The sequence below is a fragment of the Zychaea mexicana genome, assembly GCF_025766255.1.
Source record: "Zychaea mexicana strain RSA 1403 chromosome Unknown BDB00scaffold_59, whole genome shotgun sequence".
NCBI lineage: Eukaryota > Fungi > Mucoromycota > Mucoromycetes > Mucorales > Lichtheimiaceae > Zychaea > Zychaea mexicana.
Window position 1 is genome coordinate 126,605 of NW_026516722.1, and position 17,961 is coordinate 144,565.

The 17,961-nt window shown below is 40.9% G+C and overlaps 5 protein-coding genes across 5 annotated transcripts; 4 read left to right on the forward strand and 1 right to left on the reverse strand.

Moving 5' to 3' along the window:
• Positions 1–828: 828 nt before the first annotated feature.
• BDB00DRAFT_833369 (4-dihydrotrisporin dehydrogenase) lies at positions 829–2,227 on the forward strand. Its single transcript, XM_053124273.1, has 4 exons — positions 829–1,188; positions 1,294–1,394; positions 1,497–1,662; positions 1,793–2,227. The coding sequence occupies exons 1-4, from the start codon at positions 994–996 to the stop codon at positions 2,030–2,032; spliced, it is 702 nt and encodes a 233-aa protein (XP_052977642.1). The 5' UTR covers positions 829–993; the 3' UTR covers positions 2,033–2,227.
• Positions 2,228–3,538: 1,311 nt separating this feature from the next.
• BDB00DRAFT_767208 (uncharacterized protein) lies at positions 3,539–4,302 on the forward strand (the record flags this gene model as incomplete). The annotated part of the gene is made up of 2 exons (XM_053119653.1): positions 3,539–4,089; positions 4,158–4,302. The coding sequence occupies 2 exons, from the start codon at positions 3,539–3,541 to the stop codon at positions 4,300–4,302; spliced, it is 696 nt and encodes a 231-aa protein (XP_052977643.1).
• Positions 4,303–5,055: 753 nt separating this feature from the next.
• BDB00DRAFT_883852 (uncharacterized protein) lies at positions 5,056–11,235 on the forward strand (the record flags this gene model as incomplete). The annotated part of the gene is made up of 12 exons (XM_053128271.1): positions 5,056–5,107; positions 5,289–5,341; positions 5,442–6,900; positions 6,972–7,578; positions 7,694–7,713; positions 7,773–8,369; positions 8,476–8,723; positions 8,780–8,811; positions 8,895–9,066; positions 9,139–10,591; positions 10,657–10,901; positions 11,005–11,235. The coding sequence occupies 12 exons, from the start codon at positions 5,056–5,058 to the stop codon at positions 11,233–11,235; spliced, it is 5,169 nt and encodes a 1,722-aa protein (XP_052977644.1).
• A 1,126-nt stretch (positions 11,236–12,361) lies between these two features.
• BDB00DRAFT_913518 (uncharacterized protein) lies at positions 12,362–12,754 on the forward strand (the record flags this gene model as incomplete). Its single annotated transcript, XM_053128680.1, has 1 exon — positions 12,362–12,754. A coding segment is annotated over exon 1 (291 nt), but the record flags the coding sequence as incomplete, so codon positions are not given.
• A 4,802-nt stretch (positions 12,755–17,556) lies between these two features.
• On the reverse strand, positions 17,557–17,961 carry BDB00DRAFT_767204 (uncharacterized protein; the record flags this gene model as incomplete). Its single annotated transcript, XM_053119652.1, has 1 exon — positions 17,557–17,961. A coding segment is annotated over one exon (405 nt), but the record flags the coding sequence as incomplete, so codon positions are not given.

Here is a 17,961-nt window from a genome sequence, read left to right on the forward strand (position 1 = left end):
TATTAGCCAAGTGCCTGTATAACCCATGCAGCAGCTAATTGAGCTGCGTTCAGAATCCAAGTACGTACCATTTTTGTATGAGTGTATATCATTCAGTTGCTCGGTGGTAGACATTAACGGTTTCATGCTGCTACTGATTACTGTTGTTGAACAGCTGTGCGCGATATCTATACTCGAGTATTGAGAAGGACGAGAAAAGTCAGTTTAGGAGGTAGAGGCGGTCTTGTGCTTTATCAGAAAGCTGATAGCTAATTGAAAAAGAGATCGCGATTTGCAGGGATATGTTCAGTCTCCATAGTTAATACTGTAGTAGTACATAGTAGTAGCACATACGCTGCGCCTTGATTGTTTATGTGGCACTTAGCTGCTGACCTTGCGTGACACCCTATGATAAATTTAAAGTAATGATTCGTAGGAGCAACTATTTAAGGATCGGCCACCTGATCGTTTTGTATTTTTTGACTCATGTTGTAGTTCTCGGGTAGGATCTAATTTTTTTTACGAAATGGTGTAATGAAAAGTAATAAGCATTCGGCACAGTAAACTGAGAAAAGACACTTCCATCATCATCAATGATCTATGTGGACCATTGATTTGCCATCGGACGGCAATACTAAGGCTTTTCCGGTAACACGTAGCGTGCACCACTATATTACGTCAAACAGTAATACATACACGTCATTGCTATATCCCGAGCAATCAACATCATATTAACCACAATATACAAGTGGGATAACCGCTTAAAAGCAAATAAAAGTTCTGATCAGTAGCAGTAGCACAACATGCGTGAGCACGCTGTGTTACGTGACCATGCTCGGTGATGGTTTTGCCGTACACACTGAGAACCAAGTCGACGAATTACATAATAGATAGCTAGCTGTGTACTCTCGAAACTCGTACTTACAAACAAAAATATAAAAGGCTTTCATAAAATACCATTTTTCTTTTGGTTATTCACACTTCACATCCCGGAACAAATCAAAAATATTCTAAATGACATTGACTTTTGTTGTCACGGGCACGTCTCGAGGAATTGGTGTTGAGTTTATCAAGCAGCTCTCTGCCAAGGGCCATACTGTGTTCGCATGCGCACGTAACCCACACCAGTCAGATAAACTCCAGGTCTTAATCAATGATATAAATGTGCATCCTGTCGCTATGGACATAACAAATCAAGAATCCGTCAAGGTAAGCTTTAACTTTTACAACCATGTCACATGTGTACTTTGCGTTCTATGTGCGTTTCATTCTCATCCTCATGAAACATGATATATAATTTTCCTTTCTTTTCAGGCAGCTGTCGAGCAAATACAGACACTGGCCCCCGAAGGCATCGATGTACTGATCAACAATGCTGCTATTCCTGGCGTTTCGGGTGCTAATGTTACAAATACGTAAGAACTATATATAGAGCTTGCAAGAAGGTCTTCTCCTTTCCCACGCACGCACCCCGTTCTCAATTCGACACCCACTAAAATTGATAATTTTTTTTCCAGTACTGCAGAGGACTATATGAATGTTTTCGAAACAAATGTGGTTGGCACTTCGACTGTCACCATGTCGCTTTTACCATGGCTTCGTAAGCGTAATACTCGGCATATCGTGAATATTGTCTCGATTATGGCATCCATGCAGAATACTACCCGCGGAATTGGTGCAGCCGTAAGTCGTCTTCCTTCTCTAGTGCATTTGCTACTTAGTACATCTTTGAGTATTAGTAGCAATTATACAGTAATACTAGCTTTGTGAGTTAGTCTACCAAAAACTATATTGCTAAAATTACCTCCAATAGTACCGTGTATCCAAAGCAGCGGAAAACATGCTGACAAGAACATTGGCCGGAGAACTGGGTGAAGAAGGATTTGTGGTTCTGGCATTGCATCCAGGGTGGGTAAAGACAGATATGGGTACCGATCAGGCTTTGTATACACCGGAAGAGTCGGTCAGTGGTATGCTCTCGGTTATTGGAGATATGTCACTGGAAACCAATGGCAAATTTATATCCTTTCAAGGCAAAGAACTTCCTTGGTAGGACAGCAATAGAGTTTGTGTGTCAATGGAAAATAAAGCACTTTTTTCCATACTTGTAAATATAAATGAGACTCATCTGCATTTGCGCTACATAATTGACATGTTTCTTATTTTCTCTACTGTGCCACATGCATTATCTGTATACTAAAGAGGCATTTAGAAAGACTTTTACGTAAAAGATAAAGATTTACTGAACAAGGATGTAGTTTAGAGCTTTCATGATTTCAGGTCATTGGCATTTTTGAGGGCTGTGCACATTGTCTCCGAAAGTTACGTAAACATAGTGTTGATTGTTTGACTGCCCAATATCACCATCTCGTACTTATTACTAAGTTCCTCCATATACAGCTGTATGCGTTCATGTTATCTGAGAACGCTTGCCGTAAGTTCTCCAAACAATCTGGAGGCGAGTTGTACCGGCATAATTAACCTTCCCCGGCGCCATAAAAGGACAACATCTAATTGTTGCCGGACTGCATCTTATATCGTTGGTGATTTTATACAAAGATCGACACAAGAGATATGTACTTGCCGATGAGAACTTCAACATAACTTGTGGTAACTTGGCGAGCTCGTCGTACGAATATAGTTGCTCATTTTTACGATCGCCATATTACATTGCGCCGAACTCAATCGCAAAGCAAAAAGGATGCTGAACAGCTGCACGCTTAGTATGAGAAGTCCTTATTTACACGTGAATGTATGAGCGAATAATCAAGCAACAGTTGCTGTAATAGTATCCTGTACGTCCAACTAAACAAAGTACATGATAAAGTTCGAAACTTGTGGGAAAATATGGCGCCATTACCTGTGCTCGTAGCCCAGATGCCTCGGAGCAGCTGCCAATGACAAGTATACAACATATATACTGTAACGCTAGATACTCTGAACGCAGAAACAGTCAAGGTGAGCTATGTATAGAGTGTAGTCCAAATGTAGATTCTTTTCAAGGAAGACTTAGTGACCTTCCTCGCGGTACAATCAGGGGGAGAATATTTACAAATGAGGAATACCACACCTGAAAAACCCCCAGTTGTATAATGGGAAAAGCATGTTGAAATTGTTGGGAGACTAGGTAAGAAAAAGGAAATCACAGAGAAAGATACGATAGACACTTTGAAAATGCTGTAAAGACAAGTATATATGTGTGTGTGTGTGTGTGTGTCTAGAGGAGGACATCCTCTGGAGCAGATTCTGGATCCTTTTCAGCATTAAAGTGGCATATCTGCACCCACAATTATAAAAGTAAGAGCTGTTTTCCTCGGGTTTCCTAAAGACATTTATTTTTCACAGCTCTTTATTAAAGTGGCTTTGTGTTTTATGGCTCTGATTCATCACACATTAACACGGCTACTAGTGTCAAGTTTTTCAAATATTCAGTTGTTGCCGCTGATTGTAGTCGTGCTTGCCATCGAGGCGCGGAGGAGTAAAATAAAGAGAGCTTTGATTTTTTGTGGCAGGCACGAACTTAAACTTTTGCCAACTCCTTCAAGGAATAACAATAATAATGACCGAACACGAGCCGACGACCCTTTCTCAAGCACCTACATCACAACCCGTTAATGCTCTTACACCACCACGCTACACGCTTTCCGACGGCGTTAACTTAACCACCGTACCACCAACATTTGCTGCGGATGGCAACGACGATGCGAAAACAACTGAACATGCAGTGACAGGTCGAGCAAGCCTCAACGTAAATCAACGATTAGTGCTCATGACCGGCGTTGGTAGTTTTTGGGGATTCAGTATTGGCTCGTTTATTGGAGGACGACACGCCGGTCTTCAATACCTTGCCGAGAACGCACATCGACTACCAACGACAGTTCAGGGATGGTATTTCTACCACAAGACGAAAAATTATCGGATGGCATTGGGTGGCATCAAACGTGGTGCTCGGTATGCCGTGCGAACCGGTGGACTTTGTTTGATGTATGGAGCTCTTGAGGCCGGATTGGATCATATGCGTGGTGAACCGGACGTAGCGAATTCTGTAGCAGCAGGCGCTGTCTCTGGCGCCATCTTTTCTACCTTTAGTAAGTTTCCCCTACTCTTTAAGTAGCCGCTTCTTTTGGGAATTGCCGTGAATATTAACAAGGACCACTAGCTAAATTATCACGGGGGAGCGTAAGATATTCGCTGATGTTTGGAGCCGCATTTGGTCTGGTGACGGGTGGATTATCGGATATTCATCGGTGTATTTCTGGAAACTCGCCAGCGTATGTCGCATGGATCCAATCTCGACTGGACAATAAAGTACAACAACGGTAGAATACCTGGAACAAAGCTAGAATATGCTCGAAAAAGCCCGTTCTTGCGCTGCCTTGTGTGTTTCTAGGCAGAACCAGGAAGAAAGGGATGGGGGCTCGATATATAGAAAGAGAGGGGGTGGATTTGGCCTGAGCGAGCGGCATCAGGCGTCCAATTAGTATTCCATGGCTTTTTTTATGAGCCACCCCCGCGTTTTCATTAAAACATTGGGGGTGGGGGGTTGTTTAGTGCATCTGTAACGTCATCGTCATCATCATCAAAGTTTGGGAGACAGTGTGAGAGAGCTTTGTTGCAAAAAAACTACGCCGTTGCCTCTGTACTTATACTCTTATCCGGGTGGCCAGTGAAAGAAGAAAACGCTTTTGCTACAATACAAAGTACAGCTCGAGCCACAAAAAAAAATATAAGAAAAAGCAAACCCCTAATCGCTTTCCGGGCAAACGCTTGCCATGTTCAACATTGCTCCATATATTGCAAAAGCAAGTCCTTCGTTCTTTGTTTCCTTCTTTCTCATATCCGAAGCTTAAAAATGTCCATGACCTTTCATTTCGGATCAAATAAATTAATCAACTGTTTTAAAAATAGTATGTGCGATCGTTGCATGCCCTTAACGACCATTTGGAAATACCATACAGCCAAACCCAGTTTGGTGTTGTACTCATGGTGGATGTTGTTGGTAAATAAACGTCAAAACAGTGCAGACCTTGATCTTTTGGTCACTCCCTTCTTTGCTCTGCTGTGCTGTATAGACACATGCTCATTCCTTCCTTGTTCTCTTCTTTCTCTCCCTGCAGGTTTCAGCCAGGTAACAGATTCTTGTAGTCCACACTTGCAAAAGAAAAGACACACACCCATTCGAACCACTCGCAGATACACACGCACACACCAAAGTCTTTCTGCAGTCTTTGGCCGCTCACCCACACAGCGGTTTTTCTTATTTCGCAATTGCCTTATTCTGTAGTTGACGACCCTGGCTTCCGAAAAAGGTGAATCAGGTGCCGAAGCAATCGCATTAGAAATCGGAGCATATATGGGTGAAGTATGCATGAATCTTCCTTTTGGCCGTTTTGCATGTTTACTCCACCTGCATAGCGTGCATCTAACAACATGATTCATGAAAACTGCCCCTCTTTGTTTAGTGCATTCAAATAATCGAATTTTTTGGTGGCGATGTTGTCAAGTTCCTCGGTGATGCAGTCTTGGTGAGCTTCCAGCAGAATCCACGAGAACCTGGTGCCTCGAGCGAAGCAGACTCAGAATTAGACGGAAGCTTCGGTAACAGTGATCGAGAAACGACAGAACGGCAAAGAAGAGTGCTTGTACGACGTGCAGTAGAATGCGGCCAACAATTACTAGCGCGTCTTTCCCATTATCGCGTGTATCTTACTGCAGAAGAACGAACAAAGCATCGAACGACGTCAGGCGAAATCGATCGACAACAGACACGCGGTGCAAAAATGCAACGATTTTTTTTATTTGACGGACAAAGCTCGTCTAGCAATGAAGATCAACAGAATAGACGGCCATCCTCTTCCACGATAGCGACTCGTCCAGCCGGCGCAGATTCGATAGACCATCTTCCCGAATACCCTGACGAATACTCGATGGCGTTTGACTTTTGGAGCTGTCTGCCTTTCCTACGGCGCAAAAACCAGCACGACAGGTTGTATGCACGACGATGCAGTGTGTCTACTGAATCGTCAAACACCAACAAGAACGCAATCGACTTAGAGCTTCACATTGCAGTGTCTTGCGGCGACGTAACCAACGTCATCATTGGGGAGATAAATCCTGAATTAAAACCACGATCTACGGATCGGTTTCCAACAGCAACACACATGAATGCGAGCGCTGGTGGTGACAACAGCAGCAATCGGAAAAGCAAACGGATATCCAAGCTAAGTGCGGACGAACTGGATGCAGTCGACTCGTACTTTACGGAATACAATGGCAGATTGGAGTATGCCATATCTGGCCCAGCAGTTGAGTCGCTGGAGGAAGCCCTTTCAGCAGCAAAAGCAGGTGAGATGAGCATCACGCCGGAGATCTACTCGCTTGTCTTTACCCAGCCATTGGACGTATCGTATGAGAAGCGCAAAGAGTTCTACATTGTGAGATCACGAGAAACAGACGAGCACGGTGGCCGAAAAGGAAGCAGCAACAGCAGAGGATTAGGAGTGCATCACTACCATCACCACCGCTATCACCACAGCCAACATCCTTCTACCAGCAGCGAAACAACGCCAAACGCGAGCTATCTGTCGGGCCGGCCCGAATTGATGAGACAAGCATCAAAATTAAAGATCGAACCACTTGTGCCCAAAATACGCAACATGAACTACTTTGAACTATCCAACGAGTCGAACGCAAACTACTACAAGTATGTCAACCGCAGCGCGCTGTATCGCCTGCAGCACAGTCCAGATGGTAATTTCCCTGCGCATTTTCGGGACGTCACGATCATGTTTGTCAGTCTAGGCAAGCTTAATGTTGCCACCTCGGAGGGATTGGAATTCGCGCAAAAGGCGACGGTCCAGGGGATGCAGTTGCTCGTGAAATACGAAGGCATGCTGCAACAATTTGCTGTCGATGACAAAGGTAAGCGCAAAATCAGAAAATAAAAAGAAGATGGACTCTTTCCTGAATTACAACGCATTGATTTTACTTAGGTGCTACCCTCTTGGCAGTGTTTGGTCTACCTCCACTTTCACACGAACGTGAGGCAGTGTTTGCAGCCAAGGCAGCCATCGAGCTGCGCGATGCGTACCGTGAGCTACAAGTGCCCGATTTCTCGATTGCACTTTCAACGGGCATAATATTCAACGCCGTGCTTCCACAGGGCAATCCCTACCGCCGTGATCCCAGCATTTCGGGTGACACCATCATCCTCGCTGTACGACTCTTGAAATTCCCATTCGCCAAAAAGAACGTTGTGTGCGACGCGGCAACCAAGCAGCAGATCGGTGGTCTGTGCGAGTTTGAAAACATGGGCGAACACTTTGTCAAGGGCAAAGTCAAGCCAGTGCAAATCCATGAAATACAGAAATTCGGCCAGAGCGGCAGCAAGCCGAAACGCATCTCGCTCCACAACTTTGAAAATGATGCCGACTTTATTGGATATAAGCTGGAGCTGGCTCGTGCTAAGCAGCTGATTGATGATTGGAACGAGGCTCAGAACCATCATGTGCTCGTGATTTCGGGTCCTTCGGGCGTCGGTAAAAGCTTTTTCTGCCATGCATTGAACAAGAATATCACTTCGCAAGGTGTAATGACATGGTACGTGTGTATTGAAAATAGTGTCCTAGCACGAATCGAAAACGACTCTGTCTGTTCTTTTTGCACCACGATAAGAAACTAAATTTCTTCTCTCTCTCTCATGTGCGGGAATCAGGTGGTCATCATCAACCGAAGGTAATGTACCTCAGTTATATAATTCGCGGTGCCAAAGAGACTAACGATCCTCTATATAGTCGAAAAGAGCTCTAAATACTACCTGGTGAAAAACCTGCTGCTATCGCTATTTGAGATCATCGATTCTGACAAGATCCCCGCCAACACCAAGCGCCGCATGTCCTATCTGAACCCTACGGCCACAACTGCATCCGGAAACCACCTTGTTAATCCACAGACGAGTCCCACCAGTGTCAGCGCGGGTGGTGGTGGTGGTGGTGGTGGTGGTGGTGGTGGTGGTGGTGGTGGTTCTGCACCAGGAGATCGTACCTCGTCAGCCTCGTCTATATCAATCATGAGCAACCGTGAATGGCTGCGTCGTCTGGCATCGTATTCATCCGCTACACGCTCGACTTCCGGAAGCACGCACAATCTGGATACCAACAACGAAATGGCCGAATTGATCGTCCACTGTTTGCAAAAATGTGGCGAACAAGAAAGCCTATTGCCACTCTTCAAGGCCGCGTTTGCCACAATGAATGATGTATCCGAAAACCGATATACTGCTCGACTCGATGGCCGTGCACGAGATATATTACTTGCAGCAGTGATTACCCGTATGGTGCGATACGCTTCAGAGCATATCGGGCTGGTGTTGATCTGTGATGATGTTCAATGTAAGCTACCTTATATGAAAAGGAGTAGCTGGTATAGCATGTATTGACTCCGTCCTCCTGGTTTTCTATGCTTGGAAAAAACAAAAATTCGCTGCTGTTGCTGCAGGGGCGGATTCTGCATCAGTGCGCGTGCTTCTCCAAATACACGAGCAATGTCAGCGTGTGATGATCATCATGGCAACACGACCTATCCGCGACTACAATGTCACTTTCATGAGCAAGTTTTGTGACTCGGGATCGCACGAAGAAATCGCTTTGAATGGATTAGGCCCAGATGAAATCGGCGAGATTATTTTACAAGCTTTTCAAAGTGGCGTCAAACGCATAAGCCCGCAAATTGTTCGAGTTGTTCAGGTACGAGCTTGATTTAAACTACTGAATATCACAACCACTTAATTTATCCTAAATAGAAACGAACGGCAGGGAACCCTCTTTATGTCAAGTACGTTTTTGATGCACTACCCTTGCTCTTTCGTTTTTGCGCATACAAATAAGCTTACCCTCCCTAACACCACATATCTACAGGAACATGGCCATTATCCTTAAAGACTTTAACCACGTCACTGTGGTAAACGGAGAACTTGTACCAAGCAGCAACGAGTTTGATTTAGCAGATTTACTTGGCAATTTTGATTACAAACGGATTATCAAGATGCAATTTGATCGTCTGGACGCCAGCTTCCAGGAAATTCTGACGGTACGGTTCCGGACAACAATGATGGCTGTTTTGGACTTTTCTTTCTCTAATCTAAAGTACTGTCTGTCACAGGTTGCCAGTTGTTTGGATCAATACTTTACCTTATACGAAATCGAAGCCGTCATTAAAGAAAGTAATGCGATATTCAAGGACAATGATATGAGAAAGATTACAGCAAGCATTCAAAAGTACGACGTATATCACTTTCTTCAGCAAGTCGATACACCGAATATTCAAGAAAACGAAATCGTTGTGTACACATTTTCTCATATCACCATTCCACAAGCCATTTACGATATGGTATCCTACGAAACTCGCATCAACCTTCACCAGCAACTTGCGAAATATTACGAAGCCCAGCTCACGCGAGAAAACTACCCTGAGCTCCTCAGCAAGGTTGTTCGGCACTACATGAAGACGGACGGCCTCGGCAAACAACTATTTTATTTGGAGCAACTCGCAGATCTCAACATCAAATCGTATTTACTTCCTGAAGCAACCGACAATCTGAAGAAAATCGTCGAAATCTTGGACAAAAACGACAACATTGCAGCCCAGTTTGGACGGGTCCACTGTAGCGATATCTATCGACGTCTTGGCATGTGTTATACCATGCGGACAAAGCTAAACGAGGGTGAACGGTATTTGTTTATGGCACTTGAAGCGCTAGGCGAGCCATGGCCACATGGAGGCCTTCAATTCATGTACAAATTTTGGACGAATCGAGCAGCACAGTATCAACATCGTCGATGGGGTACCTGGAACAAATATACCAAACATTCCAAGAAGCTCATTTGGAAACGCGTGGTCGAAATCATGGCCCAACTCTCCAACATTTACTTCTACACGGGCAAAGGACGCATGTTTGTATATACCTGCTTGATCGGTCTAAATGCGTGTGAACGACTTAATGAGGACGGACCGAATTATACCTTATTCTTGGCACGCAATTCGCTGTTGTGCTGGATCAATGATCAAAAGGAGCACAGTATATTTTACATCACCAAAGCATTGCGGCACATGGAGGAAAAGAACGATCCTGGCACCTTGACAATATGCGCATTCCTTTGCTTTGCAGCAGGAAAGTTCAACAATGCCCGCGACTTGCTGTACCAGTCCATCCAAGCAGTACGCACGCTTGGTGTTATTACCGATTGTCAATCATTTTATCGATCTGTTGGCTTGGTCATCACAATGCGAATATTTGAGGGTCGACTGGATAGTTCGCCAGAAGATCTGCTTCTGCTTAAACAGATGGCTGACACAGCACACAGTAATGGCGACTATGAGGCAGAAATTTGGCTTGGCGTATACAATATCGGGAATGCGATTGTCATGGATCGACTACGCGACTGTGATCCATTTGTAGCGTTATTAGAGGCTCACGTGAAGCTGGCAGCTGATTATAACAAGATTGCGATCCATGGAACATTGATATCTTACTATGCACGCGCCAGAAACTACGAATATGCAAGACATCATCTTCGCAGCCTTGTCAACAGTCTTCCTGCGCTCACTGTGACACGTACGTTTTTTTTTTGCTGGGAGGTATCGATGATATAGAACTCGTTATTGACTTCAAATGTGTAGCAAACATATTCCCGATCTTTGGGCTGATTTTTGCTACCATGGGCCTTTATCGACTTATTGAGTACGAGCAAGTAGATTTGGTCTCTGTAGACGATGCACGAAACTATGATCGATTCAATCTCGGTGTTGCAAGAATCAATCATGCATTCCAACAAGTGAAATTTTGGGAATTCACACAGCCGTGCTTATATCTTGCTCGAGCATTGCCATATATTAGTACTGGCCGTACAGTAGAAGGATATCTGGTGAGCTACGTTTTTTTCTTTTTCTCCTTATACCTGACACTAATCACACAAAAATTGCTCATCATCGATATTATGTGTTTGTGGATATGCTATATGATACTAGGTATTAAGGCACGGAATTTATGAAATGCATTTTATCCAAGAAATACGGTTCTTAAAAGCATACTACTGGGCCAATCTCGGCAAGTATGCTTTCACACCTTCAGATCGGATTGAATGGACTGAGCGGGCCCGTGCAGATCTTGATAGCCTCAATATTCCAGCACATATTTACTGTAACCCAGACCCAGCCAACCTGTATTCACGTGGAAAGCCGGCAGATTTATGTGCATAACTCCTTTTGTCATCATTGATGGATTTTATGCAGGCAGTGAAAGGAAGAAGGTGGAAAAAACCAAGAATGGCAGGTTCCTTCTCACCGGTATTACATTTTGTCATCATTTTTATTGTAACTGTTGTTGTCTCCTCTCTTTCTGGCCCTTTATAATGTTTTGTTGTAAATATGTAAAAATAGTATACCCCTTACCCACCCTCCAGCCCTGGCTCTTCGAACTTGCTTTTACTCTCTTCTAATTTCATTATATACTACTGCTACGGCCCTTGGGTTGTTTTAATATAAATATATACTATTTCACCGTACAATATATACATTATATGTGTAGTGTCCATGTGATGTTCAGCAACATAAAGGGACAAGAAGTCTTCGAGATTGCTGCTCAGTTCAAAGAGACTGAATGAATCTACCCTTCACCTGTCTTCTACAGCTATTTATACATATCTGTGACGATGAAAAGAAAAACCAGATAAATGTTATATCTGCTCAGCTACCTGACCAATACATCTTGACGCTGGTTTCTAATCGAAACCGCTGTTAGTCATCCACAACAAGCTGCATGCACTGATTTCTCTGACCGGGATGTCGAAATTGTCTGTCGCTAAAGCTAAGACAATTGGGTAAGTCCTACGACTCGAATCTGAACCCATAGAGTGCTGTGATCATCTCTCAACAATTTATTGCAGCGAAACAAAACCAAAAAGGTTTCTCTAAAACTTTTAAAGGTGTGCAAACATCCAAGTGAACCAACTCGATCATCTCTTTCGCTCGCCGGGCAATATCCGCAGTCTTTCTTTGATCTTTCGGAATGAACGATTCTTCTAAGACACAGAGTAGTCAACTGCAACAGCTTGTGCAGCAGGTGGCACAGCAACAAGATTTACTGCAACAATTGCTGCAAGCCCCCGCCGAACCGATCAGGCCCCATCTATGGTGGTCCCAAGCCTCCATGATATGCCTACACGACAAGCTATTGAGTAGCAACCTTCAGCTGCACTTTGGGAACTGCTGCCTATGCTGGAACGAGGTGTATTTGCCCAGACCCTTTCCGAGGAGGAGCACAAGGCTTTGATTGAACAGTATCCACCTATGGCAGGTGTCAAGTATGCACCCCCCCCCCCAGCTACTTTTCCTTAGATGGCTTAACACTTCTCGGCTGGTCACCGTCATGAAGATCAATCCTCACGACAACTCCAGTATGCTTTGTCCGCTATTCTGCGCCCTTTAGATGTGTTGGCGCACTTTGTTGTCAGTTCTTCTTCCTGACCAAGTGGAGCGTATTTTTGCCATCGTTAATGATGTTCGTACCTTAGTTTTACATATTGGTAGTGTTGCTAAAGAAGCATGTAGTAATCTGGCCCTGGGGGCGGTGAACCCCTCTTTTACTTCTTCGCCCTTGTCTGGGGATTGTGACTATACCATGGGTAAAGATCAATTTAAAGAAGTAGTGTCCACCAACACGACTCTCCAAGAACCACTCAGAGATGCCCGACCTCTTCGTCGTCAAAATAATAGTTGGTTTTTTCGAGGCGTCCCACCACTGGGAGGTGGCGGCCAGCCAGCATACAATAACCCCTTCAGCAACCAATGAAGCTCCAACAACAGCTGCAACACTCACTGCAATCGGCAATCCCACAACAACGACAACCATAACTGAAACAACAGCAGCAACGGTCGATCCACCAACCTTTCTCGACAGCCAATAGGAAATGCACCTCAATAGGAGGTCGCCTTTCAAAATTTCATTAGGCTTGGGTACGCCTGACCAACAATTCATAGATTCACTCAGTCATCAAGGACGGTCTTCACCTGCATTTTCGCTCGAATCCACCTCTCACCACCAAAAGACTCGCCACCACACCCCACAACCAATCTCAACGTCAACAACTGCTTTGACAAGAAGTGGCTGACCTGCTTCTCAAACGCGCCATCAAGCCAGCAGATTCTTCCTATGGTTTTATGAGTACCATGTTCCATATCAACAAAAAACAAGGAAGTCATTGTCTGGTACATATTGAACTTGCGCCACCTCAATCAATATCTACATGCCCCTCATTTTCACATGGAAACACTCCAACAGGTTCTGCAGATTAGGGGTCGCAATCTGACCCGCGGGTCAGCCCGTCTAACCCTTGACCCGACCCGTTAACCCGTTGTGACCCGTGTATACATATAATATGTATGAGGTACTTGTATTCAAGTAGTCAATCTTCTTGTTGGGAAGCATCATTATACTATAGGATGTAGTTATCAATATGTCTGCTATAGAACCATAACATAAAATGCTTTTTATTGTGGAATTATCTTTTATATTCAAGAGTAAAGGATAAGTAAGCTTTAAGCAATATATGTAAAAGGAGTAAAGAAGCAGCAATAGTACATTATGAGAACGGACAATAGAGGGTGGTGGCAGTAAGAGACGAGAATTGACAAAAGACTGAAAAGGAATTGAGAAAAGAAAAACGAAGGAAGAAGGAAGAAGTGATAAGAAAAGGGAAAAGGAAAAGGATTATTAGGGGCATATAGGGAAGTCGATTTTCAACCAAACTTTAACCATTATGCTTTCTTTAATACATGTGAGCCCAAGCAAATTCTTTTGTGATGGCACAAAACCCTTAGCCTTTAAGAATAATCACACAAAACGTAGATGTTACTAGCACGGCTAGGATGCGTGTCATTATCTTGGAGAGCTGTGTATATAGGTATATATATGGAGTTTTGCACTTCCAGTGCTCAAGCTCAGGCTGATTGACACTTCCTTCATCATCATATCGAAATCAGTCTTGACCTGTCAACCCGAGTTTTGACCCGTCGGATTGAACGGGTCGGGTCGGGTCAGTGTTTTCTTGACCCATAGGTCAACGCAAGTTCCTTTTCGTAAACGGTCAATACCTGGTGCTTTTTTGGATGCGACTTTTCTAAAGCAAATTTAACCAGTTCGTTAGTAAAAAGACGGTCAGTGTGATTAGTAAGCTTATCATCATCCTCATAAACATTATGAGGACTGAATTCTGGTATTGGAGCATTAGGGCGGTGCCTAGGTAAGTTAGTACCAGCAAAGACTGTTTGTAAATGATGTTTCTTGCGATCAGCAGCAACCTATGGGCCAGCCGGAACCGTAAAACAAGGATGGATATTCCTATGCTGCCTAATACGTTTTATGGATGCTGTTGTTTTAGAGAAATCATCAGATGCAAGTTTGTTGCAAAATTCTTTCCAAGTTTGGCGACGGCGCTGTGCTATTAAGGATTTAAAGTGTTTACGTGCTTCTTCATGTTTAGTAATCCAATAAGCTTTTTGTATACCTTCTGCTGTACGACGGCGTTGGTAATAAGATTCTCTTTCATTGAAAGCTTTATCCAATTCATCTGTCCAAAACCAATTGGCTTTTGGCATCCGCGGTGATTTTCTTTTGACAGTTTGGTCTAAGATACTATGGATGACATCAGTAAGATCCATGATAGTTGTTCAATATCTGGTTTGTTGGTTTCAATCAGAGCCTGCTGTAGTTGTTGATGTATAGGCGGGATATTGTTGGAAAATTGCTGAATATACTCCTTGCGGATGTCATTATCAGCAAGTTTACCAAGATGCCATAATTGACGAGGATGATCCATGCGGTTAGGAGGGGAGGATGTTGTTGTGAATCGAAGGTGTACGGGTTTGTGTTTGGATCCAAGATCGTTGAGTATGGTAATGGATAAGGATGGGGTGGCCAAGTGTCATGTACTAAAAAATAAATCAATTATACTTTTTTCTTCACTACCATCATTGTGTTTGTCAAAAAAGGTATATTGGCCATAAGCAACTTATGCGTTTTAACAAAGCAAACGGTTTTCACTAATCCAATTACGCATAGCAGTGCCGCGCGGATTGGAGTTGTGATCACCAGTGAACCTTGGATCGCGAGCGTTGAGGTCGCCACAAATGATCGTGTTAGTAGTAGAGCTGTTAGTATGATGCAAAGAAATATTGTTTAGAAATTCTATGGCTTGGAATCGGGAAAAGTATGATAAGGAGGTAAGTAGACACAGTGGATTATCAAATCAGCGATTTGGTAGGATAATATATGTGGGGATGGTGATGGTAAGATATGAACAGGATAAGAACAGTTTGGATTGATTAATAAAGTTATACTCATTCGACCTCGGTTATTGTTGGCAGTTGGTCGACCGTAAGTATGATGTTGGATTCAATCTGTTGCATAACGTTGAGGTAGGAGTAACCATGTTTCTGTAAAATATAATAAAGTAGAGTCTGAGAATAAATTAATAATAGGGTGGATTGCCTGTCTGGTCAATCCATTGGCATTCCATAACGTTAGTTTTATATCGTTATATATTATATTAATTATTTATCATTGAGGAATAATCAATAATAAATAAACAATAATAAATATATATTTAAATATTTTACATTTAATTATAGTTATAAAAATTAGTTATAAATTTATTCCTTGAATAAGAATACATTTTTCTATTATATAATCTTTTAAAAGTTCTTTTTCATTAAATGCAGATAATGATATCGATGAACTTTCATCATCATCATATCCCTTCCATTTTACATAAAATTTATATTCTTTATCTTCAATAGAATGTTTTACTATCTTTTCAATTTCATATATATCATCATTTTTATTTATATCTCTTATTTTATTTATATCAATAACTTTATTTTTATTTTTATTACGTTTTCTTTTCTTTGTTCTACCTTTAAATTCAGGGAAATCATCTTTATTAACATCACTATGTTCAGTTTCTTCTGAATTTATATTATTATCATTATCAATTATCATATCATTATTTATATTTAGCTCCATAACTTTTTTCTGTATAAGTTTTATTTCGTTAATTTTTTTTAATTGTTCCATTTGGTTTATATATACAATATCTACTAACTTATGTTCACTTGGAAACTCAAAATTATTGCTTTCCCAAAGTTTATGATGAGATTGTGTTATTATATTAAATTTTTCTGAAAATCTCTTAATATTCTTCAATAAAAATGCAATCTTTAGTTGTAAATTAATATATTTATAATCAGTTGTTTTTATAGTTGAATTATTATTATTAAATCTTTTATATGTATTATTTAATTCACAAAATTGATTTTCTACTAAATTTCTAAACTTTCCAAATACTTTATTAAAATGTTTTTCTTGCTCATTTAAATTAATACCTGCTTCCTTTCTTATAGGATAGAAAAAGTTATTATCATTAAAATTTTTACCTTTTTCACTACATAATTCATAAAATTGATTTAAAAATAAAGGATAACCACCATCAAATGCAATACAATCTTCTTCTTTTATTATATTATATAATTTCATATTAAGAAACATTGTTCCATCTGAACTTTCTCCACATAATTCACTTCTACTAACAAATATAACCATTTCATTTATATCAATCAGCACTTGAGTTCGTAAACCACTTGTTTTTAATTTATAAGACCATTTTTTTTGTAATGATATATCAGGTTTATTATATTCAATTGTACTATCATGTCCATCAAGTAATAAGGTTATATGTTTTAAATATTTAGGATTTTTAATTAATGCTGATAAAATACGAATTTTTATATTAGAAAACATAGTTAAAAGACAATCATTAACTTTTTTATTTAATTTTTCATAATTTTTAATCCAAAAAGATTTATAAAATGTATAATATGATGATGATGGTAAATTTTTATTTATTTCTTTATGGGTTTTTCCTTCTAACAAATGATAAATTAAATATAGACCTTTATCAATTTCTAGATATGGAGCAGGATATTCTTTATTCATATATAATTCATTTAAAAAAAAGAAAATTGCTATATAACCTAATTTTTTTTTCAATATATCTTTTATTTCATTCATATTTTTAATTACTTTTAATTCTGACCTATGATTAAATTTTTTATTAATTTTTTTCCAATCATTTTCAAGAAATCCCCACTTATTTAACACAATATTATTTATTTCTTTTTTTAGATCCTCTTTATAATTTTGATGTTCTTCATAATTTTCTACTATATATTCATCAGCCATAAAGTTCATAGTTCCTTCCATTTTGTATCATATTTTTATATTTATATAAATATTCAATTTTGATTAAATTATTATGTATAAAATAATTTTTATGTAATAAAAAAAATAAAAAATAAATTTTATTTAATTGTTTAAATAGAATATAGTTATTTATAATTATCTCTCATTAGTGGATGGTGATGGACTATTGGGACGGGATACAGATTGTTGTTCGCCTATACCAGCAGGTTCACCACTGGTGTCTATCAGGATGTCGTCATCTAGTTCGGGCGGGAGATTGGTGCCTAATTGTTGTAAAGCAGCAACTGCTGCTGCTTCAGGATTGGATGGTGGCAGGGATTGGGTTTGGGATGTGGCGTGGATTTGATCATACTCATCCTGTGTAATTTTTTTCTCAAATAGAAACAACGTGCTACAGAAAATTTAACAGGTGCGTGGATGAAAGTTAATGCTTTCATTAAGTAGCCATGATGCACCTCTAGGATTTTAGCTTCGCGATCTGCATTGGATAAATCAGCTAATTTTGGATATTCTATTAAGGAAGGGTCCAAAGGGTTAAAATCATCTTTAAGATCAATGCCAAGTTTGAGTAATTTATTAGTAATAACGCTAGTATACTCTTTATGAATTAAAAGAGCAGCTGTTTTATGGTCAGGAAAATGAATATCAAGTACACACGAATTTTTGAT

What these genes read in the sequence shown, in the direction of transcription:
- BDB00DRAFT_833369 (XM_053124273.1), top strand. Translation starts at nt 994, where the DNA reads ATGACATTGACTTTTGTTGTCACGGGCACGTCTCGAGGAATTGGTGTT. An exon ending in GGTGCTAATGTTACAAATAC is followed by an intron (nt 1,395 to 1,496) that starts GTAAGAACTATA and finishes TTTTTTTTCCAG; the next exon opens with TACTGCAGAGGACTATATGA. An exon ending in CCCGCGGAATTGGTGCAGCC is followed by an intron (nt 1,663 to 1,792) that starts GTAAGTCGTCTT and finishes TACCTCCAATAG; the next exon opens with TACCGTGTATCCAAAGCAGC.